Genomic DNA, 27,365 nt, shown 5'->3' with positions numbered 1-27,365 from the left:
TCTTTTCTTTTGTTCTCATGCAAGACGTTGTTGGGAACTTTCCCCTCTCCGTATTAATATGGATGATTTCAAAGGTGAACATTTTCATGAATGGATGGAATTTATCCAATCAAAGTTTAAGGGATGTGGGGATATGGATAGAGTTAACCAAATTTGGAGTGCTTTAATTTGGTGTATTTGGAATACTAGAAATGCAATTATTTTTCGTGGTATTGATGCTTCCATACATTACACTATGAATCACTTCTCCTCTTTATTGGCAGATATCCAAAACTTCTTGAACATTCCTCAGGTCCCAGATCTCCATGAGCAGCTCATTGTTGCAAACCACCTAGGAGATGCTATATGTTTTCAACTTTTTGTGGATGGTTCGTGGGAGTGCAACACTAGAAAGGGAGGAAGAAGCTGCATTCTCTGGGACACTAATGGAACTTTTATTGCTGCTCAATGCAACCATGGTTTTGGACCTTCTGCTTCTTTGATGGAACTTCTTGCTGTGAGAGATGGCCTACTTCTTGCACTATCTTTAGGAATATCTCACATACAAGTGAACTCTGATTGCCTACCAGTCGTTTTGGCTCTCCAAGGCTTTAGCTCTTCTTTAGATTGGTCTAGTCTTAGTTTAGTTTTTGAAATTTTTAAGATTGTCATAGACTTTAATGTAGTTCTGTTTCATTTTGTTCCTAGGACTAGCAATGTTTTTGCTGATTTTCTTGCTAGGGGGGCTCGTTGTCTTTCCCTCTCTCGATCTTGGTGGAATATCCCACATTTATTCATGGTTGATGTTTCTTTGTTGGCGTCCAGGTTTCCTGGCTTATACTCTTTTTCTTAATGTTATGATTTTATTTGTTGACAAAAAAAAAGAAATATATGGGCACATTCACCCATCATGTAGACCATTCAGATAATATATTATTTTAATAGATGCATATATAAAGTGGTCACATGTATGTTCATGATGAACTCGCAATTTGGTGTTTGCGAGATTGTTTGCTCAAATAATGAGATTAAGAGCATAATTTATGGATTATAAGATAAAGACAGCTTGTCTTGATAATGCTGGTGAATTTACATCTCAGGCTTTATGATTATTATATAATAACTGAGATCACAATTGAATAGAATGTTGCTCATGTTTATATCCAAAATGGTTTGGTAAAATTATTTATTAATTGTCTCCAATTAATAGCTAAACCATTGTTTATGAGAACAAAACATCATTTGTACGCATCAGACCAAAATGTTGTCATAAATTCTCCCTATTACAATTGGCTTATGGTCAGAAGCCAAATATTTCTCATCTTAAAATTTTTGAATGTGCGGCTTACGTTTCAATTGCTCCACCACAACGCACAAAGATGAGTCCCAAAATAAAGTTGGGAATATATGTTGGATATGAATATCCTTATATAATTCAATATACTGCTAAGGATAGGAGATTTATTTAATGCAATACTTGTTGAGTATTATTTTGATGAATTAGTTTTTCCAACATGAGAGGGAGAGAATAAACTGTTGGAAAAAGAGATTGATTATATGCATTATCATTATCTCATTAAATCCTCGCACTGAGCACTGTGAACTTGAAGTTCAAAAGATAATGCAATAAATATTATAAATAACTTTCAGATTTGCTGACGTGCTAAAAGTTACTAAATTTCATATTCCAGCTGTAAATGCTCCAATTAGAATTGATGTTCTAGCAGGACAATCTATCAATGCAAATGAAATTAAACCACATTTAAAACGTGGAAGATCAATCGGTTCCGAGGATAAAATCCTAGAAAAAGAAAGGAGCAAATGATCAAGATAATCATAAAATGGAGACAATTGATTATGAAAATCCTGAAGACATAACTTTCTATGAAACCCCAGAAGAGGTTCAGGTACCTGAAAATAATGAAGAGATCTCGATTAATTATGTCATTGCAGGAAAAAGATGGAACCGAAAAGATAAAGTTGTCGACAACATTTTTGCATATTATGTTATTGTTGAAATAATACAACAAGACGATGATCTTGAACATAAATTTGTTGATGAATATAAATCAAGAAATGATTGGCCAAAATGTAGAGACGCAATTCAAGCAGAATTGAATTCGCTTGAAAATAAAAGTTTTTGGACTTGTAGTCCAACATCTAAAGGTATAAAGCCAGTGGGGGTACAATTAAGTTTTCTGCGAAAAATGAAATGAGAAAAAGAATGAAATCTTGATATATAAAGCATGAATTATGGCACAAGAATTTCCGCAGATGCCTGGCATTGATTACATAGAAACATGTTCTCTTGTGGTGGATACAATCACCTTCAGATATCTTATTAATCTGACAGTATATGAAAATTTTGACATGCGTCTAATTGATATTATTACAGCTTATTTATATGGCTCACTCGAGTGTGAAATATATATGAAAATTCCTGAAGGATTCAAAATGACTGAAGCATATAAAAATTCTTAGGAAGTTTGTTCAATAAGGCTTCACAGATTATCAAGGCATATATGGTAATCTCCTTAGTGGATATTTACTAAATGAAAAGTATAAAAATGATCAAATTTATTATTGTGCTTTTATTAAAGGATATGGATCTAATTTTAGTAAGTATATATGATGATGATTTAAATATCATCGAAACTGCTGAAGAGTTTCCAAAAGTAGTAGATTATTTGAAGAAAGTTGAAATGAAAATCTTGAAAAGACAATGTTTTGTCTTGACTTGTAAATTGTGCATTTGACGAATGAACTATTCGTTCATCAATCAACTTATATAGAGAATATTTTGAAGAGATTTTATCTAGATAAAATACATCCATTGAGTACCCCAATGGTTGTGAGATCGCTCAATATAAAGAAAGATTCATTTCGACCCCAAGAAAATAGTGGAGAATTTATTGGTCCTGAAGTACCATATCTTAGTACAATTGGGGCATTAATATATCTTGCTGATAATACATAATCGGATGTGGCATTTTCTATAAGTGTATTGGCAAATTTATCTCTTCTCCAATGCGAAGACACTGAAATGTTATAAAACATATATTTCAATATTTTTGAGAAATTATTGAAATGATATTATTTTATGAATGTGGATATCAACTTACTTGTTATGCAGATGCAAGATTTTTATCTGATCTATATACAACTAGATCTCAAACAGGCTATTTATTCACAAGTGAATGTTAGCTATTTTATATTTGGTTTAGATCAATGATACAACACATTCAGGAAGCATGCAATCTTCTATTAGAAGAAGGGGTTTGAACAATATTATATGAAGATTATGTTGCATGCATAGCTCAATTAAAGCGATGATACATCAAAGGAGATGGAACAATACATATTTTACTGAAATTCTTTTTCATTCATGGTCTTCAATGAAATGGTGAAATCGATGTTCAACAAACTCGTTCAAGTGATAATTTGATAGATTTATCTACTGAGAAATTGTATACTTCAAATCTTGAGAAGCTGATATATGATATTGGAATGTACGTATTTAAAGATACTTAATGATGTTATCATCGGGGGAGTAAAATACGTGCTTGCACTATTTTTCCCTTAACCAAGGTTTGTTTCACTGGGTTTTCCTGGTAAGGTTTTTAATGAGGCAGCTACCAATACGTATTAATTAGATATGTATACTCTTTTTCCTTCACTAAGATTTTTTCCCACAGGGTTTTTTCTTAGTAAGGTTTTAACGAGGTACATTATCTATTGATGGACATCCAAGGGGAAGTGTTATAAAGAATATTGATTGTGAATATCCATCACCCTCCAATAGACAATACTTCCAATTGAAGATCTCAACCACCTCAGCATATAATCTTGGTGATTCACATTCCCATCTTAATTGAAGATTACAGTGATCTCAACACGCAATGTTGGCAGTCAATATTTTCATTCTATGCACCTTCTATCTTGGGCAGCAATCTATCTTTCCATATCAAGAATATCTTATTGTGTGCAAAAATCATATATTGTATTTCCATATCAGAGTAGATGCTTCTTCTACTATAAATATGTAATGCACTCAACTGAATGAATTACTTCTGATTGATCTTGTTCTAGTTTTCTTCTTTGTCTCTGATATATTCTCTTTATTTTATAACATTAAGGTTGTTTCTGAATTTTTAGATAAATTAAAAATGTCACATCATCACTTAACTAATGGAACTTAACGGCAAGGAACATCAATAATTACAGAAAAAATCTAAGATTTGATCAGTAATTCAAAAAATATAGAGGGTAAGTAGTAATTAAGCAACAATACAAGTAATTATTCCTTTCTAATAACTTTGAAATCCAATTTTTAAATTATTTCAAAATGAATAAACTATCTTACCAAAATTTTTTTTTTATTTTAAATGAAAATTAAATTATTGATGTTAATACGGTAAGTCATGATCTGTATCTTATGGTTGGAGATTTAGGAGAGATTTTCTTGTTCATTGATGGTCTCTTGTTAAAACAAAAAGCTCAAGACGTAAGAGAAAGGGTACATTCTCTTTGGAAAAAGTGTGATGGTATAGTAATACGATCCCTTGAAGTTTGATATCAAGGAAATATGGTGTAGCAATAGGGATGTTTTCCATCTTCTCCCTAAACCTGTGCAAAAGTCTTAGAATTGTTCTTTTCGGTTATCATGAAATAGTCACAAGGACTGGGGCCATAATCTCCAATCAATAATATATTTTTGGATAATTACTGTTGCCCCCCTATAGTTTGATTTTATTACTAATAAAACATTGTTCTTTACGAAATTATTGTTGCCCCCTTCCTTATAACGGTGTTAAATAATCGTTAAGTTTGAATATGTAACGTCTAATTTGCCCTTCATTAAAATTAAGAAATTCAAAGACGATGCTATCCCATGTATAAAAACCCGATTAAATGTCAATTTTACCCTAAATTTAATTATTTTGAATTAATTAAATGGGCAAAATCCAAACCTAATTTGGTTTCCCACTTTCACTAAACTTCATTTATTTTGAAAATATATTAGGTGATATTTAGTTTCCAATTTGAGTTGAATTCGATTTTCCTTCCTCTTCAGTTTCTATTTGAGTTTTATTCAATCATTCTTTTTTTATTTTGTGGTCTTTTTTTAGAATAAAACGCATTATAGTTACTTTTTTCTCTACAATTAATTAAGGGTACTACTGTAACTTGACAAAAGGGTAAATAAATAAAGAGATAAGTATAAGGGTATTTTGGGGTTTTTGAGAAAATATAAAGATGCCACATCATCAGTAAACTAACAGAACTTAACGGTAGGGGGTAATAGTAATTGTAGACAAAGTTAAAGGTTGGATTAGTAATTTTGAAAAGTACAGGGGATACAATAGTAATAAAATCAAGTACAGGGGCCCAATAGTACTATCCCTATATTTTTTCACATCCAGTGTGGTCTCATAGGCTTGATTGGAAGCCAATAATTCATGTAGATAACCCTATTTAGTTGGGATAAAACTTGTTTTGTACTCCTTAGACAAAAGTACACTAAATTGTGATGTTAAAGTGGTAGAGTTGGCTATTCAATCTGCGACTCCATGGCTTATCAAAAAACAATATTGTTTCAGTCTTCAAACCTTATTTTTTTAGGAATGGTCATAGGAATGCTATTACCTAAATTTAGAATGTTTTTTTGGCGTGTATTACATGCAGGGCTCAAAGTTAAGGCCACCTTGGCTCAGTGGATGTCCCTTCGACCTTCATGTGTTTTTGTGGCGATTATGCAGATTCTATATGATGCATTTTTATATCTTGTGATTGGTAAGGGCCCCTTGGGGCTGAGGATTGAGTTTATCACTCAAACCTCATTGTTCAATCTTTACAAATCTCTATTGCTTATTTTTGGTCCAGACAAACCATTATTGCAGTGGTTGTTCTCAGTTATAATAGTTGTTAAAATTATGTTTTTACCCTATTATATATATTATAATATAAAAGACAAATACATTCTTTTTCTTTTTTTAGATATGAGGTTTATCTGGCCAGCTTGTGTGTACCACGATTCCATCATCAAGAGAGCTTTTTTATATAATTAATGCCGCAAAATGGGTGTGAACCCAAAACCTCCCCTAAGGAGTTTGGGCCTTTAACCACTTTACTAACCTATCATTGGCATATCCATCGGTTTTTCTCTTCCAGTGTTCTTTCTTTTATGTCTCGTATTGTCTCGCATTAAAGGCTTAAAAGTTGAAAATCTATGACATCTAGCGAACGTATTTTTACGACGATTCAGCTACCTTATCCCTTTTAAATTTATATTATTGAAACTTGTGCCACCGTCACAATTTATTTTAAATTTAAAATAGTAATATATATATTTTCTGGTAATTAAAATATATGTTTTAAATTCTTATTGCTTTTTCAGAACGAAAACGGACATTAAACGTATTAGAAAGGGCAAGTCCAAACGAACACTTTTTGGGTTGAACGCGTTTAAAACGCAATGTAACAGAGTGGGGCCTGAACACGTGTGAGAGAAACCATAACCACGTGAGTCGTGAGTCGTGAGTCGTGACCGCCTCGACGGGCGCGGGTTTATAAATAATTTCATGTCCACAGCTGTGTACAGTCATTCTGGTCTGCTCATTTTCTTCCTTACCATTCTATCGGGATTCAGTTCGTTCGTTTGCTTCAATTTTAGTTTTTAAAGGTATATCTATCGATCGATCTGTGTTTATATTCTAAGATCTTCTTTTTTGTTGATCAGTTCAGTTTTTTAGTATCGATCTGCATTTCGCTTTATGTAAACTAGTCTTTTGCCTTTGACAATTAAGTTCCTTCTGTGTTTGTAACTGTTTTGAGTTATCATTGGTTCCCGATGGTTGAATCAATTGAAAATCCGGATCGATTTAGCTATGGTTTTTCATTTTTTTTTAACTAGAATTATCTAAAGTTTGCCTAATTGATCGTTTTGTGCTCATTTTTTATCCCTCTGATCTCGAAGCACGGAACTGAATGATCTTCATTTTTGATGAGTTTAAGTGTGTATTTTCTTAGTTCTTCCTTTCTGATCAACTAATCATTAGCTTAAATTTTATTTTTAATCGTTTGTATCAATGTCAAGACTTCATCTCCCAATGCAGGATAGCTTTAGCATCTCTGAACTAGAATTTGTTGTGATTAATTCTGTATTAACGAGTTAAGTCTTTGCAGTCAAATAATATAGACGGGTAGCTAGTCAGATATACAGATTCGCTTCTCTTACATTCTTGATATACACATTAGATTTGAATGAACGTTACTGATGATGTTAGGCTTCGTCTTTTTATTTGATGATCATTAGCTGTGTTAAAACCTATGAGGATCGAAATCATTAGATGATAATTTTTCTCTTTGGAATGTACTTTGAATCATTTAGCTGTTACAGGTTTGACTTGGATTATTTTGCTTACTAGCTAGATAGGCTTGACTTTTGGGTCTGTTAAGTGTCTTTTAAGTCTGTGTCCGTGGGTAATTAGAAGTCCTTTTATTACATATAAAATTAATAATTTCTTTTTGGGTAATTCTTTTATTAGCTAATTAGAAGACCATGTTGGTCAAGTGCTTACTCGTTGAATGCTTGGTCATGGGGTCAAGTGCTGGAAACAGGGACAAAGCTGCCAACATTTGACCCTTCCTAGATCCTACTAAATGCAGGGGCCTCGTGTACGAAGTATAGCAGTTTTTACTTTTATTGGCCTAACTACGAACTTCAATAGTGTGTGTGTTTGAATCTATACATGTAGAGGGTGAATGCTGCTTGTTCATACCCACTTCTACTCCTTGAGGCCCATGAGCATGCTGTCATTGACTCAGCCACTATTGCAGTCGTGATGCAAGGCATGCAACCAAGCAGTGTCACACACTTACACACTTCTAAAACCCAAACTGCATGACACTACACATATTTCATCCAACACCTTGATATATAAGTCTTAATAAAGTGTTCTGGAGCTGCTGAGCTTTGAGAAATGGCTGATCTGATCACAAAAGCATTCAAGGCTATAGAAAGAATTGATTATCAATTGAATCTACACTTCAATATTATGCTTGTTGTATTCTTGCTATTGTTTTCTTGTGATACCTTGAATTGCATTACTGTATAGTAATATAGCACAAAAGAATCATTCTAAGTCAAAGGTAACACAGCCACTAGTAGATTCCAACTGGGGCCCAGAAGAAAGTTAATTCGAAAAATGTTGTGATGAGAGGATAAGCTTATCCCTTCATTTGTACCCTTGTGTCTGTTATTTTCCCATCAATGGAATTTGTAATATCTATAAGGTGAGAGTTGTTTTGGTATCAGTTCACATGTATCTTATGTCGAACCTGGTTGATTTTGCTCATTATAGCTCCTGTGTGGATCCTACTTAAAATTAGCCAAATCAAACAATCCCCTGAAAAGCCATTCTGATTCTGTTGTCCATTTTGTAAAATCATTGGTGGGTTATCTCTTCATTGATCTTAGACATGTGCATTCTGGAGTATTACACTGATTGGTGGTGACGTAGGCTCTTTTGTTTTTTTTTTTTCTCCTTTTTTTTGTTGGGGGGGGGGGGGTTGCAGGGTTGTTTCATTTTTTACTGTATTTTAAGATCTTGTAATCTATCTTATACCCTGTGGCCATCCGGCAGACGATTACTAACACCTAGTAATTAAAACAAATTTTAGACATTTGGTTGCAGAACAAAGTTTATTCTGTAATTGTTATGTTAATGTTAAAAAAAGGAAAAAAAAAGTGGTTTCTTTTTCCTTATCACATGATTCATTAGTATCATATGTTCAATAGTTCTTATTAATTGTGGCCACTCATCTGCTTTAGACAACTTTTGCTTGTTAACAGTCTAGTCTGTCTTATTGTCCACCCCCCCTCTAAAAGAGCAATGGTTAATCTGCTTCTGGTGTTTCATTGTGATTTGTTGAGTCCTCAAATTTTGCTAGTTAAGAACATCAAAATAAGGAAGTTAATGACTGATTGACATGTTCGAGGATCTTTTTATTTTTTGTGGACCTAAGGAGAGGTGAACTCGGGATCTCTTAATTGTAATTTGTTGGTCATTGCCAAGCGAGCTATCCCATTCGAGTTATATTTTTTTTTCATTTTATTCTTCCTTTTTACTGTTCAGTCATGTATTGTCAATGATGAGTGTGGTTCCTGGAACCCACTGTATAACAACTGCAAGTTGGTGCTTTTCTAGGAATGGCGTCATCTGATAACCCAGAAGTGGTTGAGAGGGATGTCAAGGAGAAAAGTCACAAAGAAGATGTCAAGGAGAAAAGTCACAAAGAAGATGACAAAGAGGAAGACAAGGGAGGATTTATTGATAAGGTTAAGGATTTCATTCACAATATTGGGGAGAAAATTGAGGAAGCTATTGGATTTGGGAAACCAACTGCAGATGTAACAGGGATTCACCTTCCCGTGATTAATCTGGAAAGGGCAGATATTGTTGTTGATGTACTTGTTACAAACCCCAATCCTGTTCCTATTCCCCTGATCGATATAAACTACTTAATTGAGAGTGATGGAAGGAAACTTATATCTGGATTAATCCCTGATGCTGGGACTATCCATGCTCATGGTTCGGAGACCGTCAAGATACCAGTTTCTTTGATCTATGCTGATATTAAAAACACCTATGCTGATATTAAGCCTGGGAGCATAATTCCTTACAGGATCAAGGTTGACCTCATTGTAGATGTACCGGTATTTGGAAGGCTAACTATACCACTGGAGAAGACAGGCGAGATTCCAATCCCCTACAAGCCTGATATTGATATTGAGAAAATACACTTTGAGAAATTCTCTTTCGAAGAAGCTGTTGCGGTTCTTCATCTGAAATTGGAAAACAAGAATGACTTTGACCTTGCCCTCAATGACCTGGATTATGAAGTTTGGCTTGCTGACGTTAGTGTTGGAGCTGCTGATCTTGCCAAATCAACTAAAATTGATAAAAATGGAATCAGTCGCATTGAAATCCCCATCACTTTTAGGCCTAAAGATTTTGGTTCTGCACTTTGGGACATGATTAGAGGAAGGGGTACTGGTTATGCTATGAAGGGAAATATCAATGTGGACACACCTTTTGGGTCAATGAAGCTACCAATCAGCAAGGAGGGTGGAACAACCCGCCTCAAGAAGAACAAAGAAGACGGAGAAGATGATGATGATGATGATGAGGTACACTTAGATGATTAGCTTTTTATTATACTATTGATATCTTTGCTTCATTCGGCTGCTGTGAAGAGCATTTATGCTTCATTTATCAAATTTTTAATGTTTGACAACATTATAATAACATAATATAGCGGGGATAAAATGCAGAACAAGGCTGTTTTTAATGATCCTTGGTTGGGTTATATATGTGCTAGGCATTTATTCCAATGTGTTTTCTTTTAACCTGCATGTTGAGGAGGGTATATGTTGTGCATGAGGCTCCTACCACTACTTCCCTAGGCAACTTTAGTTGACCTAAATTACAGGTAAGAGATAGGTTAGTAACCTCAAGTGACAACCAGTCCACAAGAGACTCACAAACCAGCAGTTTGATTAGGGTATAAGTCTTTTGGATTGTAATTAGCCATTTCATACTCCATAGAAATGGATGAAGTTGTTTGTGTTTTAAATTAAAATAGATTTCATTATTAGGTTGGGAGGAGTGCCGATATTGCCATCACGGCTTACGGGGCATTCTTTGGTGTTGTCATGGCCAACGATTTTCCATCTTCAAGTCCTGGGAACTGGATGTAATATTTGTAGGTGATTATTTAGCAGCAGACTTTTGCCTTTGCCGGTGGTATTGGTTGTATTTTTGGGACGTCCATTGCCACATCCTTGGCCGCGTTTTCCAGTAACCCAAACAAAGGGGGTGGATGCAATAGATTCAGCGAGAAGGTTCTCATTGTCGTCCTCTTCATCGAGTGGATCTTGTGCATGTTGTCCAATATGACAATTATACATCATGGAGTCACTGATGGATTATTCATAATCTTCATCGTCGTCCTCGTCCTCTTCATCAAGGGCTGCGATTTGGCTTCAAGCAGGGCTTGTTTAGCCAACAATTTGGCTTTATATATGTTTATGTGTGTGTGTGTGTGTGTGTGTGTGTGTATATATATATATCCAATCGTGGAGGAATAAAAAAAATGATTTTCAAGATTGATAATTAAATTTCTGTCTGCAAAGTTTGCTGCTTTTGTGGTCTTCTCCATTGTGGGAATCTTGGCTCCTGAGTTGCAGCCGGTTGTCTTCATGGGTAATATCCAAGTGAATTCTTGGTGAGTTGTATCCTAATGTTACATTCTAACCTGGTGAGTCATATCTGGATTAGCTTTCTTCTCCCATTTTCTCTCCTTTCCCCTTTTAGTAATATCTGTGTTTTTGTAGACCCCATGCATAGGGTTGTGCGTACGCCGTACAGTCCATACACTCCATTGAAGTCCTCCCAAAACCATCCAACAGTCTATACACATTTCCCTTTTCATCTTGTCAAGAAGAATACACATCAATTTACAGTTCCAAGCTCCCGGGTTCCACCCTCTTTCTTGACATTTTGGGTTCCCCCAAAAAAAACCCCAAAATTTTGAAGTTAGATCTATGTAAATCTAACTGTCGGATTTGCATATAATGTGGGGTATTATTGGCAGCCAAGGGGAATCACATAGACAAAGTGAGTGAAGCATAGATGAGGATATTTAGGAGGATCTATGGCAGGATGATAGGACCCCCTGTTTCAGATCTAAACTCTTCCAACCTCAGAAATAAACACATCATTAATCGACATCTACAGACTGAAGGCTAAAGAACTCAGAACAATACTCAGTAGATTGGTATTCATATGATAGTCGATTCCATTAACATTCTTGTATGGAAATTGCTGAACAAGATAGAATGAATATACTACAGATTTAGGACTATTAATCAAACTAAATTGAAACACAGATAAACCTGAGCAACACCATGGCTAAGCCATTCCCAGAGGTCCTCCCTCTCCCCGCAAGCTCTGCTTGCTGCTTCTATATTTTTCCCTCCCTTCTTTCCTCCCTCAGTCCCCCCTTCATGTAACAAACTCTAACAGAATTTACTCTTCTATCCAATCATCTTCTGCCAGCTGGAGTGTCCAATGACCAATGATGAGCTGCCACCTGTCCCTTCCCCTGTTTTAGATGTTAGACGTGCTAGGTTCTCTTGTGGCTCTGCTACAACTGATGCTGCTTTCCCTTATTTGCCCTTCCGTTTATATTCTTGGATAACAAGGGGCTTATCACAGGACTAAAAGAGATAAAGCAAGGAATGATTATATGGAACTGAATTGGGAATTGCATTGATCCGGGACAAGCTACTGGAGAGCTGCCTGAAGTGATATGGTTGTGTTGAACAGAGACCTTTAGAGGCACTGGTAACTCATACCTGGAAGTAAGAGTTATTAGATCCAGTTAGATGGATCTAAGCCTAGATTGACTATGAGAGAGGTGTGGTAAGGAAGGATATGCATGTGCTATGGCTAGACTCTACTATGACTGCCATAAAGTTGTTTGGAAGATTAAGATCCATGCAGCTGACCCTGTGAAAAGGGAATATTCCTGTGATGCTACCATGACTTAGTCTCCTACTTATCTTCTCTTGTACATAATTTGTCCATTGTTGTCGCTCTTTGTCTCTTTGCTGTAACCTTCATCATATCCATGTAGCAAACCTCATTGAGTAGGGATAAGGTTAAGTTGGTGGTTGTTATGATTGTTATTGTTGCAGTTTCATCCCCCTACATCATCCCCAATTTAGACCCAAATTTCATATCAGCATTTCAGGACCACAAGAACCCCGTTTCTTGGTTACCCCATCTGAAGATATCCAAAGATCTCCCATAATCCCAAGAACCCCAAACAATTTTCTATGGTTGTCAATGTGTCGCCTAGGCATCAACAATGTTCGGTTTAGGCTTCCAGGCTGATTTATGGGAGTGTACGTAGCTACTGCCTTTTGTAGGGTGCCTTGTTTAATTGGTATCTGACCGGGTAATGGCACATGGTTATGCAAGTGAACAGCCTGTACAAGTTGGTCCTCTATAAAGATTTTGGCATTGGCCCTCAATCCTATTGAGGCTACATCAGTATCTCTTAGACTCAGGTTTCTCACTTGTGCTTCCCGGTATATTTTGATCTCTCACGAAGTAACCCAATGCAAGTTTTTGTTCCCCCTCAGTTCATTAATCCAATTCATGCATGAGGCTGTAGTCCTTACAAACTCATAGTGGAAACTCAAGAACCGACACAAACAATAAGGAGGACAAAGCATACTTAATTTTTAATCAACAAAGTAACATAACAAACTCATAACAAGAATCTACTCTACTCTACTTTCTACCCCCTAAAGTGGTCCATACCAGGAGAACCCGTGGGTTTAAGGCCTATCACATACATAATCCTACATAAAGTCTATTTCCATTAAAAATAAGCCCTTTAGATGACTTGCCTGCATCGGTTAATTTGAAACACTTTATCATTAAATAATGTTTTTTCCTTTGCTGTTAAAGGTAGTATTAAGTCCTGTATGGATAGAACACGTCTTCCTATATTGGAAATGGTTTTAATTATGTATGAAACCCTGACGCAGGTGCAATGCACCCAAACCCTTCATTTGGGTCTTTAGTAAGATTTTAATTGAATTAATTTATTAGGTTCTTATTAGCTGGGATTTTTTATTATAATTTAAATGGGCTGATTAGTGGTAGAATCCTTTCCATACCTCAGGTTTAATAGATTGATTAATAAAGTTAATTTAGTAACTTAATTTTCAGTTTTAGACAAATATCAGGAGTCTTTTGAGTTTATTTTTAACTCTTTTAATTGTGTTTTATTTACGGATTTGATGAACTAAGATTTTGTGTTTGTTTATTGTTACTGGTGAGGTAAATGACTTGGCAAGTTTCTGTCTCCTTTCTCTCTCCTCTGAGATTCTCTTCTCCTTCTCTTCTAATTTCTCCATTCCTTACCATATTCTGTTCTTGGTATGCTTCTTTATTGGTGACATACTGTCACTGTTGAACCATGCGAAGAGCAGAGATTTTATAGAGCTCTTTAAAAGGATTTTCTGTCTAGTCTAGGATTTGGGGTGGAGGATGCTCACTTGAGGTGATCCAACCTAGAATTTTGATCCAAGTGCCTCCATCACATTGTGAATCAAAGCTGTGACCGGATATGACTTCTGCTTTGCCGTACAGATTGGAGTTGCTGCATTTTCTTTAATCTTCTATCTTTTATCGTGAGCTCTGCTTTTCTGGAATCAGTAGAACCTAGAGTTGTACGTTTCCAGTTGAAGTTTCAGGTTTACACAATTGTCATGGAAGGAGTCTTCTCAATCAAAGGTTGCTGGTTTTCTATCTCTGGTTTAGTCGAGAGGTTGCAGACAACAACTCCCAAAACGTTCTTCCACAGTGCTTTCTTTTCTGTCTTAATTAAACCGTTTCATAACCCAGGTTCCAAAACTATCCCTGCCTTTTTTATATATATATTTTTAATTTATTTTTTTATTTTAATATTTTGGTTTTCAGTTGGGGGGATTTTGTGGTAAGCCCTGCCCTTCCTTTTTATTCAACCTTAAATCAAATGATATCTGTGTCCTCCCTTGTCTTTCCAATAGCCTTCTAAATTCTGTTTTACAATAATACTGTCGTTTCACTATTTACCATTGTGGCATTTGCTCTTACAGAACTTTAAATTTTTATTGTTTTGCTTCTTGTGCTTATTGAGTTACCAAACACTTGGGTGGGCCCTTTCTAATTATTTTTCCAATGGAAGCCTGAAACAGGACCAACACCTCCGTGTTGTCACGTAAAAGAAAATCAGTTAGTATTCAATTCACAAAACTGAGCCAAATTGTACTGCCTTCTTCCTGGTGCATTCTTGCCCCAATTAGGAATGCGTGACAGCTATTCTAACTAGAGTTCTAATTAGGAAGGACATCCAATTTCTATTATGCATATATTTCCTATTTCAGTTTGTTAGAGATAATGAGAGTAAATATGATCTTACATGATTGGGGGAGTCCCCCTAGAGTGGTTTCCTTATTGGTTTGGGCTGTGATGTTAGTTGTTTCCTTATTGGGATTATGGTTATTAGAGTCCTAGTGTAGGTTTCTTACTAAGGCTTAGGTTTGATTAAGAAAGTGTTAAAGAGTTATATTTGAGTTTGAGTTTCCTTTTGTAATCCTATTTCAGTTTATTATAAATATGTGAGTCTGGTATGGTAGAACATACAATTTTCTGTCGCCCAGCCTTGTTCCTCAATTATTCTCTCTTCTCCCCCCTCAATCTCTCTTTCTTCTGCTCTCTACCCAATACTCCGATCTTGGAATTGTTTACATGGTATCAGAGCCATAATCTGTACCTGTTTTGAGAGTCTTTTAGGTGTTTCATCTGAAAGGAATCCTAGTTCAATGAAGAAGATGAACTAGGGTTCCCAAAAATTTGGAAACTTTGGATTTCAATTTTCTGAGTTTCGATTGGAGGTTTGTGAAATTTGCTTTGAGGTTCGCTTTTATTGGAGGTTTCTTGGAAGTTTTGGTGCTGTGGAACTGATCTCCATTATGAGTTTTCTGGTCTGTTTCTGAAATTTGCTGCGATTTTGAGTTTTCTAAGGTAAGTTGAAATTGAGAAGAAGAAGAACTTCAGGTTTGAATGTCGATTCTGTTGGGTTTGTTTCTGCCAGCTATTTGATTAAAAAAATAGAAAGAAAGAGGAATTCGATTGTGAGAGATATGTGACTCTATTGTAATCGAAACAAAAAACCTCATGGCATGAGAGTCTGTGAGGGCAGAAAACGAAAACATGTATCTCTGGGTTTTGGCGGTTCGATGGGTTGAGTTCACACCATCTGAAACAGCTCATTTGTTGCTTCATTTGATGGAAGAAGAGAAAGGGAGAGTCAGCTTCGATAGTCACTTGGTGTTTTGTTGATTTAAAAAAAGGGGTCTGATTTGGTGGAAAAAAAAAAGGAGAGTAAATTTGAAGATTTAAGTGGAAGAGAGAATAGGAAGGAGATGAGGAAAACTTGCAGGTGGAAGTTTGGTATGGCACCGTCTCTTTATCATTGGATTTTCAAGAGGATTTATTAAAGAAGAAGATGGTTCGGTTGGTATTGGATTTTCGGTTTAATGTTGAGTTCAGTGTTGGATAATTTTTTGGTTTAGTTTTGTTTCAATTTTTGAGTTCATATTTGGGTCAGTTAGGGGTTCAACATTTTGGTTCAGTTTTGGCTCAGTTCTTGGTTCAGATTTGGTTAAGTTTTGGGATCAATGCTGGTTCAATCCAGGATCATTTTCAGATTCTATTTCTTGATTGTTTCCCTGTTCTGTTCCTGATTCTGTGTTCTCATTCTGTTCTGTTCTTGATTATGTTAGGGTGCATTTGGTAACGGGCCAAGGAGCAGTTTTTTGTGTTCTTTCTTTCTCAGAATGCCGAAGAACGCCAAAAAGTGTTTGGTAAAATGGATTGTTCTTTTGTTTTGAGGAAATGAACTGGTCGAATTTTCTTGTCTAAAAAGGTTTTTTGCAAAACAATTTTGAGTTCTTTCATCGTTCTCAAAAACAAAAAACATGTCAAAATTAAGTCAAAGAGGGACGCTCAACCCAAACTTCATTCACATGCAACTTCTAACTCCTTCCCACCCTCATAAGATTATTTATTTATTAATTATTATTATTATTATTATTATTTTAAATTACCATTGCCTCAAGTGTTTTCAGCACAAATCTTACCAATCGGTCAAAATTGTGCTCAGACCATCGTTCTTTAATAAAAATGCTAGAAAACGATTCTAGCAAAGAATGACATTCTTAGAAGAGATCGTTATCAAACGTGCACTTATCTAGTTCTGTTGTGGTTCTGTTGCAAATTCTATTTTCTGGTTCTATTTCCTGGTTATGTTTTCCCATTCTGTTTCTAACTCCTAGATTTGGTGAGCCGTGTTATTTATTTCCGTATTAATTAGGATCAGTTCCCATAGTGTGTCCTTAAATTTAGGCTTCCAGGTTTACTCTTTGGCTTTTGGTTTTAGTTTCCTTTTGGGAATTTCTCTAATTACATTCATTCCATTCCCGTTTTAGTCTTGGAATATTTACACATTTGCCATTATTTTTCTTTATTTCTCAATAAGTCCATGAAAATTTTGGTTTTTGCCATTATCTTAAATTGGGATTTTATTTGTCATTGCTATTGGAGATATTGGGATTTTATTGATGGAATATTTTGTTACGAAAGTTGAGGTGATTATTAGTTGTTTTTTGTCATGTGTAATGATAAAAATGAGGGGGAGATTGAAGGCGTAGACTGCAAGAAACTTTTTCTGGACTCAAGAATGAGTTTGATTGTTGGAGCACCTTTCTTTGGTAGGCTTTTGTGGATCTTTTGTGTAGTCAATGGAGCTACACTTTTATGGAATTTTCTTTTTGAAGCCGTGGAAGCTACACTTTCATTCAAATTTTTTGAGCATGCATTGGAGCTGCAACTTTTTTCGACCTCTATGTAGTTGTTAGGAACATTTAGTGGATATTTGGAGCTGTTTGGTGCTACATTTGATGGACTTTTCTGTTGCCGTTGCATGCTGCATTTTGAGTCCTCAATATGAAGGGTGTTTGGTGTTTGTTCTCATTGGTTGCTATAAAGACATGGATTAGGGTGCTAATTCGAGCGTGTTGGTGTCTTAATACGGTTCAAGATTGGTGCTGCCCTTTGAGTTTATTCTTGTTTGTCCAAGCTGGAGCTTTCTTTGTGTATACTCCAGCTTGAGGGGGAGAGTTAGAGAAGTAAATATGATGTAACACGATAGGGGAAATCCCCCTAGGGTGGTTTCCTTATTGGTTTGGGTCTTTGATGTTTGTTGTTTCCTTATTGGGATTATGGTAGGTTTCCTACTAAGGTTTAGGTTTGATTAAGAAAGTGTTGAGAGTTATATTTGAGTTTGAATTTCCTTTTATAATCTTATTTCAGTTTATTATAAATATGTGAGTCTGGTTCGGTAGAACATATAGTTTTCTATTGCCCAGCCTTGTTCCTCAATTATTCTCTCTTCTTCTTCCTCAATCTCTCTTTCTTATTCTCTCTACCTAATACTCAGATCTTGGGATTGGTTACACAGTTATACAGTATCTTCCTAGTGTACATTCGCTTTTAGTTTCTATATGAACAATATGATGCTTAAAGCCTTGCTATGGTTTCCAATGTTAAATAAAGCATAGTATTGTGCTCAGAGTAGCTTCTGAGATTTAATAGCAACCCTAACTGAGAGTTCTAACATAGGGTGATGGGATTTCAGCATGGTCTGTATTCTTCTACCCTTTCACATTCTTTTTTGTTGTCATCATCATTCCAAAAATTCATATAATCTGGAAACAACTCCTTTTCAGTTTTAATACATACCAAAAAATCATATAATCTGGAAACAACTGCTTTTCAGTTTTAATACATACCAAAAAATCATATAATCTGGAAACAACTCCTCTTCAGTTTTAATACATACCATACTTGGTTGTATCTACATTTCTCCATTAGTACACCATGGATTTCAGATCTAATCATATATATATAAAATAATTGCATTTCATGCTATCATTTCAAAGTTCAATTTTGTTGCCTTTGCATTGCATCAGGGTGGATTATTAATCTTGTTTGATTTAGAAGAGCAGATCTTATTTCAGATTAGTATCATATTACTTAATGCCAAAATCTGATGCTGTCTTGATCTTTTGTTGCCTGATTTGGTCCCCTTTCTATACAGTTTTCAATTTCTTGTTTTGGAACTCTGTTTCTAGAATCCTATCCCCCTAGGACTTAACTCCTAACTCAAAATCTTTCCATTAGATATCATCCAGCATCTAGAAATTGATTCTTCTCCATATCTTGCCTGTTTTGCGACACCAGATGCAATTTCTGTCTTCCTTTCTGAATGTGCTTCTCCAGCCTGTCATGTGCTGTTCACTCTGTATTACTCTATCTTATTGAAGCTATGTTTAATCTACTCTCCATGTCACTCCCTGTCTTGACCAAGCTATTATTTTCTTCTCTAATTGATGGTGTTGTATCTACAGATAATGTTAGGACTATTGATGAATGATTACATTGATCAAGGTTTGTGTATCGTGGCCTAGTACGATACAGATGGAACTGCATAGGGATGCAGCGGTTCTAGCATGGTTTAGATTTTAAGTCCGTATTTGTTTGAGTAGCTGATTGTTTTTTCTCAATGTGGTTGAGGCGATTGCTCCTTATGTTTGTCTATTTGTTCGTTTACTTTTTCGCTTCTTTAGTAATAATGACCTTTTAGCCGCCCCCCACCCCGGCCATCCAAAAAAAAAAAAAAAAAAAAAAAAATCTTTTTAGCTTTAACACATTCTTGTCTATTATCTAATGCTCAAGAATGAAGCTTATGTTGAAACAACAATCAATTACTAACCTTGCATGCTTTTTTTCTTTATTTATTTATTTATTTTGGGCGGGGTCAATTTACTTAAGCTTTCTGCCAGTGTATCAATTATTGTTATTTTTTTCTTCTCATATTGCTGTGCTACAAGCACTGTATGTGAGATTTTACTCTGGATGATTGTACCTTTAATAGAATTCAAATGTCATCTGTCCTCTCTATATCGTAATCGATCTAAACTTGAATTTTGATCTCTGATGCAGGACTAGAGAGAAGGTGTTGCTTGTTTGCCTTGGGAGCATATAACTATATGATTAGAGGACTATGGTAGGTTGAAGATGCTTGGTGTGCTTGTGAGCTTTATAAACCGTACTTGCACCTTTGGATGTATATGTCGGTCTGTCTGTCTGTCTGTTGTTGAGCCTTGTGTTGGCATTCAATGTTTTTTACTGCAGCTGCCTGCTTTTATTTTTCATCAGATCAACAACTAGAATCTGTGTTGTTATAGTTGAGCTATCTATGGTTGGTACTAAGAATATTATGGCCTATCTGTTAGGATCTGCATGATACCTCTTCTGTTTATTTGTTTATCTATTATCATTATTCTTGTTGTTTGGTTGTTGGGAACAAAAATAACATAGTAGATTTCTGTTGGTCAAGACCAATTCATTCCGATGAATCAACCGGGATAAACAAGTAGCTGAGATAAAATTAGGGGGGGGGGGGTGAGGGTTGGTTTCCAACTTGGTGCTTGTTTATTTCAGGATTTTAGAAATAAAAAATTTGGGCAGGGCTGAGGATGCAATTCCGGGTTTTCAAGAGTGAATCGAATGATCCGTCATAGAACTTCTTTCGTTTGTTTAGGCTTATGAGTCTGCCCGTGACTGTGACTCAAGCAAGGATTAAAGTGTAGGTATCGAGTATCGTATTGGTCAAGAGATTTTAAGAGGTGTATTGTCTTTACTATCCTATATTAAATATTATATTGTACTAGCTAATGTATTTTAGTGCAATTCGATATAAAGACGTATCATAGTATATTATATCAGTTGTATTTAACATGGATGCACATGTATGATATTGTGGGATACTTTAAACCTTGATTGATTTGAAGCACGGAACAAAATTATTCTTCTGGAAACACATTATTGTCATGGCCTATGTTCAAGAGCCAATGGTTTAATGATCGATGGATCATTAAAACAGCAATTCAACAAAAATAGCCAGTGTAGCCTTGAAGCCACCGACCCTTAGATGATTGTCCCCTGGAGCTCACCATGGATGTCTTGTCAAGCTTTATTAATTTGTATCATGGAGGTCCTCTCACGGATCTCAGTGGCTTGTCTAAACCTTGATGTTTTCATGTATGTGGTTTCTTACATGTTTACAGATTAAAACATTGAACAAGAAAGGGTCTTTGGGTTTGGCGGAATGTGTGCTCTATGCTTTCCTCAACTTGGAGGAATTTCTAACTCTTTTATTTATTTTTCGTGAGAAAGGAATTCTACCTCTTGAAGATAAGATTGGTATGGGGAATTCTACCTCTATACATTCAGCCGTCGTTAAGGAGTCAAGATCTTTGTAAGTCTTATATGATCAACTCATCTCTCTTTGACCATTAAGGAGTCACGCCAAACCACGCAATACCTCTTGTCTCATCCCTCTTTGAATCATTACTTTGGCAAAGAAAAGGGAAAAAAATTCCAACCCATGCTTTCAATGATCTGGGATTCTCTACCTTCTATTGCTTTTTAATCACATTTTTCAACCATATATTAAAAGGGTAGATCACATTGAGAGAATATTTTTTCAACTCACATAATTTAATTCTTTATACGTGTTCAATTTCAATTCAAGATCTTGTTTTTTTAGTAAGTGATGATTTATATTTTGTTATACAAATTTTTATTTATTTATTTTGAGATTGGATGCATAAAAAATCCAACTATTGAAGTTGGAAAATTTTCTTTTTATGTGAGTGAAGGACTTGAATTTCTTTGTTGTCTCAGTGTAAAAGGTGAGATCTATAGAATTCATGAATCTAGAGATTTTACAACCAAACAAGAATCTCGATTCATGAATCCGTATCCGGATTCTGTAATCAAACAGTAGTGAAAAAGTGTGGGAGAATATAGTCCTTTACCATTGTTGGTAGAGGTTATGAGCTATTGAAATAATCAAACTTCTCTCATACAAAGAGATCTCAATCTAAAAACCCTAATCTATGATCTTCCGATTTGTATCACATCTTGATGACTTTGTACATGTTACTTGATGTATAATGAAAGAATGACAGTTCATAAAAAAAGAAAAAGAAAAAAATAATAACAAATAATGAGATACATAGAAAAGAAAGAAAGAAAGGAGGAATGTATTTAGGTGATTTCTACAAGTGGTGGAAAGATTCAATGTCTGTATATCTCATTCTCCAAGCACTAAAGGTTCAAGAATTTTTATCAAAAAAAATTAAATTCAAGAACCTTTAAAAAAAAAAAGTGAAAAATAAAACTAAAAGAATAATAAGCTACTTGTTCTAAATAAAATAAAATAAAATAGAACTAAAAGTTGAAGATTGTCCCTTGGCTGCAAGGCCAGCACAAAAGTGGATCTTGTTCTTTCAAATTCGGAAGAATCTGATTTTCAAATCGATGTTGCGTACATAATCCACATTCATGCAATTCAATATGAATCAAGTTATAGGATCAGGTAACCAAACATTTACTTTTGAGGGAATTCTGATCCTTTGGATGTTAATTTCGGATAGATTTGAAATCTTAATCAATGCAAGCATCCACGTGATTATGCGGTCTGTTTGGTTATATGAATTAAGAGATTTCAAATCTTTAGATTCATGAATGCTAAATTTATACCTGTTTGGTTGTGAAAATCTTTGGATTCATGAATGCTAGATTTATACTTGTTTGGTTGTGAAAATTCCTAGATTCACGAAATCTAGAGATTCATCTTTTTATACTAAAAAGGTGAATCTGTAGATTTATGGGTACGAGGTGAAATCCAGAGATTTCATCCTTACTATAAAAATGCTATACATTTTTGTATTCACAAAAATTACAATGAATCCACTGATTTCATCCACATGTTCAGTTAACCAAAGAGTTAATTTTATGAATTATGACTCTATAGAATTAAAATTTTATACATTTAAAATTTCTAGATATTTGAAATCTCTAGACTCATATAACTAAACGGGCATTTAACAAATGCAAATTGAATTGGCAAAACTTGTGCCAATTCTGGTTAGTACAGAGTGAGAAAGAAAAAAGGTTTATGAACCACTTTTGAACCAAAAGCAAGTGGCCGACCTGGTAGAGTGGCCATATTACATAGAACCAAGGTTTAAACTTTAAAATATCAATATCTGAGTATGGTATTGGTTAGGTGATTTTAAAAAATATGTTTGTCTTATATGATTATTGTGGCCAATATATTTTGGTGTAATTAGATACGTGCCTTTTATTAAGAGGGGAAAAAAAAGAAGAAGAGAATAAGATACAATAGATATGCTCAATACTATCTAGTTTTGATTGCGAATTGACGAATTGAAATTTTCTTTATGCGGGTAGGGTTTCAATTCGAACTTTCGAGAACCAACCCTGGAACCATAAGTAAGGCATCCAGTGGTTGGACACCCACATAGACGCCCAGTCAGAACACAAAAGATTTGGTTCCTAAATTGACACATTGCAATATTGACTATAAGAAGGTGAGATTTTTTTAGCATTATAGAGGGCAAAGAAGTAATTTCATGTGATTCCATGTCTCCATGCAGTGTGACAAGAATCTTTCCTCATATAAAAAGTTAAATATTAAAAAATGAAATCAAGTGATAATATTTTATTATGGGAAAGGATTTGATATGATAAAGCATAGAAATCACAAAAAAGATTTCTCACCCTTCCATGATAAGATTGAGAATAAGGATTTGATTAGATTTGAATTGAGGATAAGAAATCTCCAAGTTGCTTAATCCTCTAATCAGCTTTATTATGTCACACATGAAAATAATCAAAAGCAAATGAAAATAAGAAAACACTGGACCCCATGGAGTCTAATCTAAGGTCTCCCTTTCCACTTTTGAAATGATCTTTGCTCATGAAATTGCTGCTGGGTTGGATCATTAATAGGAGAATTTCCCAGAAAAAGAAAGACAGAGAGGAAGGGGAGATCTAACCATTGGAGATGATAAAAATTTGTCCAGGGGTGAAGAACCTTAGAACACACCCGTTCAATCCTGTTTTTCCTCTCCAAAGTCCAAAATCCATATCCACTTGCATTGAAGAAGCAACCCCACTTGGTTTGAATTCACTGAATCCAACTCAACTTTTTTTCAAAAATAGAAAAATCATTCTTTCTCTTTCTTGCTGTGGACACCCGTCCAGTGATTCCAGTCATTATTTCCTCTCATAACTCATCCACTTGCATGAAGGGCCAACCCCACTTTTATTTGTTCTGAATTCACTGAATCCAACCCAAAACCAGAAAACCCATTTTCTCTTTCTTCCAAAACCACCTTCCTCTCTCTATTTTTGTCAGCTCTTTGTACATCAGCATCTGCATCATCGGAAAATACAAATTCAAAGAAGGGGAACCCACAACCCACAAGACCCCAAGCATCATACCCTTCTTCTTCTTCTTCTTATTAGTTTTTTTTATCATCCTCATAAAGGAATAGCTTCTATCAACATCACCAACCAATTTTCCATTCTCTTGCAACAGAGAGACAAAAGTTTAAGAGAAAAAAAAGGGGAATTGAAAGATACGTATACCCTTATCTGTAGTTCTGTTTAAAGGAAAATTGCTCTGGTTTGAAGGAGAGATCTCCAAAGGCAATAGAGATCTGCAGAGGAGCATCGGAAACGCAACAATATTCAGCGGTGAGTCTTGTTTTTCACTGGGTTATCATTATCATTTTTGTTTTGTTCTTGGGCTTCAAGTTCAAATTGGAATAGGAAGAGATTTTCTGAAGGGTTGAGATGCAAAAGTATTTGTTTTTCCTGATTTAATTGTCTAGTTCTCTGAGATTTTTAATCCCAAAGAATGATTGATTAATTTTTCCTGTTCGATTTCAATGTCTGTTATATGATTGAACTGATGGTTGAGAAACCCATTACCCAGAATATTAATCAACTACTCAGAATAAGATCTAGATACCCATTTGTCGAATTATTTTAACTGGTTGATTCTTTAGACGCGTTGCAGGGCCTGGCGCTGCTGTTTAGGGTTATAAGTTTAATTGAATCATGAGTTGCGTTTTCCTTCTCACTGAATTAGTGGTTTTCTTGGTTGGAATTGTTTTGAAATTTGAATAGTATTGGATTGATTTGGAAAGAAATCTTCATGATTTGCAGATTTTCTATCACGGGCCAACAGTTTAATTGTAATTGGGAATTGCTACTCTTGAGGTTTGGCAGCTGCAAATGGCAGAAAATCGTAGGCGCTACTCAAGATCTTCTTCACATTTACGGGAACTGAACTCCTAGGTGCCGTTATATTCAATCTGGGATCTGGACACGCTTCGGCTTCGGAGAGATTTAGAATGCTTGGTAAATATTTTGAACCTGAGAACTCAAGGGTTTCTAACCTAAGGATTTAGCCATCTGATTTGTTGGAAAATATCAGATTCAAAAGCTTGTTTCATAAGAGACAGAGGGCCTGTATATATGTTCTGAGACATACTTACAAAAAGGAATATACTCTACAGTTTTTGGGGAATCTTGAAGTTTCAATTGTAAATGTGGTGTTAAACTGAGAGGTGAGTTGTTTACTGGAGCTGCAGAAATTTTGTTAAGTGTGTAAAATCTTCCTTCAAACTTGTGATCTCGTGTGTTTGAAGAACAATCTTGTTTGAATCTTCATACCGAGAAGGCAAGAAGTAGACAGCATATTACTGATCTGGGTTTTTGAATGCTATAATTTCATCTTCAGCTATTTTCTTTGTGGGACTTTGGGTGTGATATCGGCGTATAGTTCAATCAAGGAGGGGATACTATCAGGTTGAAGAGGTGGGGGGTTTATTTACAGGAAGTGATACTAAATGAATGTTAAACTCCTGGGGTTGAACTGGAAATTGCCACAAGAAATGATGGATGAGAAAGCAGCAGAAACAGGGAAAGGAACAGGGGCAGTGACATTGAGGGCTTCATCTTTGGTAGCAGCAGGAAATAACAAGAGTTACAACAGGTCTATATCGCAAGGGAACAACATCAAAAGATCATTCCCAGCAAGCTATTTCAGTTTGGAATCCTTCATGGTTCTCATGTGTCTCACTGCATCATTGTTGATCCTTCCAGTTATATTACCACCATTACCTCCCCCACCATTCATGTTGCTGTTACTTCCTATAGCCATACTTCTTGTTCTTATGATCTTGGCTTTCATGCCTTCAGACATTAGGGATATTGCATCCTCCTTTGTGTGAAAAAGAAAGAGAGCAAAAGGGATTTGAGGGATCCTTTCATTTATGAATTCATAGTTCAGTTGTTCATCAAGCAACTCTTTTTTTTTTTTTTGGGTTCATTAATTTCTTGAATTATTCAAAAGGAAAAACACCTTTTCTTTGTTCTTGTTTTTGTTAAGGTTTTTCATATTGTGTTAAAATGATTCAAAGTTATATAACTGTTAAATGAATACACAGGGAATTTTGTAGTATTGGATTCTCACTGAATTCCAAGCAAATGAAAGAAAGCTTTACACATCATGCTAGACAAAATCCATCTGTAATCTCTTGGCGTTCTAGTATTGTCTCTCTGATCAAAGAGAGCAGGACTACAAAACAAGAAGAGGGTAGTGTTACTGTTAGGCTAAAATTGTAAAGGAGACAGCTCAAAAGAATCAGTTACCTAGGAGTGGTTCCTCTTCCCCCACCCTCTCTGTTTGTTGTTTTCATGAATGATTCACTCCTGGTGTTCTTTTGTGAGTCAGTCTTCTTCTCTCCTTGATTGACTCAGAGTGATTGAATCCCCAATCCTATTTAGACAAAATCTAGGGAAAAAAAAAAAGAAAGGAGCTGACTAATTTTAAAGTAGATGATTTGAAGGGATAATTAGCTCCCCTAAACTAATGTATCTTTGGACGTGCCATGTTGATATGCTTCAATGGTTTATATCTAAAATATGAATGATGTAGAGGCAACCAGTGGTCTTCTGTTTCATTAAGAATTCCCTAACCTCCATCTGAGGACATGTCAAATTTAGAACAATGCATCATTATCAATTCCATCTTTCCCAATTGATAGTTTTGGGCCTTTTTGGCTGGAATAAAATGTTGTAACAAATAATCATATCCACAGCTCAGCTGTAGGGAAAATTGAATTCAACTGTATAAAAACAACAGGGAGAGGGAAAGAAGAAATATATAGTTCAGAGCTTTAGTCCATATAATTTGAAATCAAAATAGCACTGAAGGCAATTCAGCAGCCCCTGTAGTGGATCCCAACGCAAAGAGATCCCCTGCAACTTTGTGGAATCGGAAGAATGCAAGTAATAACGAAAATAGACTTGCAACAACCTTGTTTAAAAACACAGAAAAGTGGCCGGTGATTACCTAAGTTGTAAACAAGGAAAATGAAGTTGAGGGAGAAAGATGAGGTTGTAGCAGGGAAAAGGATGAACTAAGCCCTATTACTTTATTGATAGTGGGTACGGTTATTACATAATTCGAAAACATAAGGGATGTAAACATAATAATTGAACGAATTTCAGGGATATAAATGTACTTGTCTATAAACATAGGGGATGTAAATTTAATTTGCTTTTTTATTTATTATGAAAACCCACATTTTCAATTTTCCATAAAACCCTTTACTATTTTTTTCTTTTGTTCTCCCACCTCAATATCAGTGAGTCCTACCTATTTGATTTTTGGTATAATTACTATTGGCCTCTTGTACTTTGATTTTTTTATTACTGTATCCATTGTACTTTTCAAAATTACTAATCCAA

At 35.3% G+C, this 27,365-nt stretch overlaps 1 protein-coding gene and 1 long non-coding RNA gene across 2 annotated transcripts; both read left to right on the top strand.

Moving 5' to 3' along the window:
• The first annotated feature begins 9,142 nt into the window (after positions 1 to 9,142).
• Positions 9,143 to 20,014, top strand: LOC149022083 (Late embryogenesis abundant protein, group 2). The gene is made up of 2 exons (XM_089150259.1): positions 9,143 to 10,171; positions 19,668 to 20,014. The coding sequence occupies exons 1-2, from the start codon at positions 9,191 to 9,193 to the stop codon at positions 19,671 to 19,673; spliced, it is 987 nt and encodes a 328-aa protein (XP_089006385.1). The 5' UTR covers positions 9,143 to 9,190; the 3' UTR covers positions 19,674 to 20,014.
• A 3,470-nt stretch (positions 20,015 to 23,484) lies between these two features.
• Positions 23,485 to 25,917, top strand: LOC149022082 (uncharacterized). The gene is made up of 2 exons (XR_016172398.1): positions 23,485 to 24,299; positions 24,774 to 25,917. It is a non-coding gene; the product is annotated as an uncharacterized LOC149022082 (long non-coding RNA).
• Positions 25,918 to 27,365: the final 1,448 nt, after the last annotated feature.

Source organism: Hakea prostrata, chromosome 3, assembly GCF_041222555.1.
Source record: "Hakea prostrata isolate BN-2017 chromosome 3, UWA_Hpros_2, whole genome shotgun sequence".
Taxonomy (NCBI): domain Eukaryota; kingdom Viridiplantae; phylum Streptophyta; class Magnoliopsida; order Proteales; family Proteaceae; genus Hakea; species Hakea prostrata.
Note: the sequence above shows the minus strand (reverse complement) of the source record. Positions and strands in the feature narration are given on the sequence as shown.

What these genes read in the sequence shown, in the direction of transcription:
- LOC149022083 (XM_089150259.1), top strand. Translation starts at nt 9,191, where the DNA reads ATGGCGTCATCTGATAACCCAGAAGTGGTTGAGAGGGATGTCAAGGAG.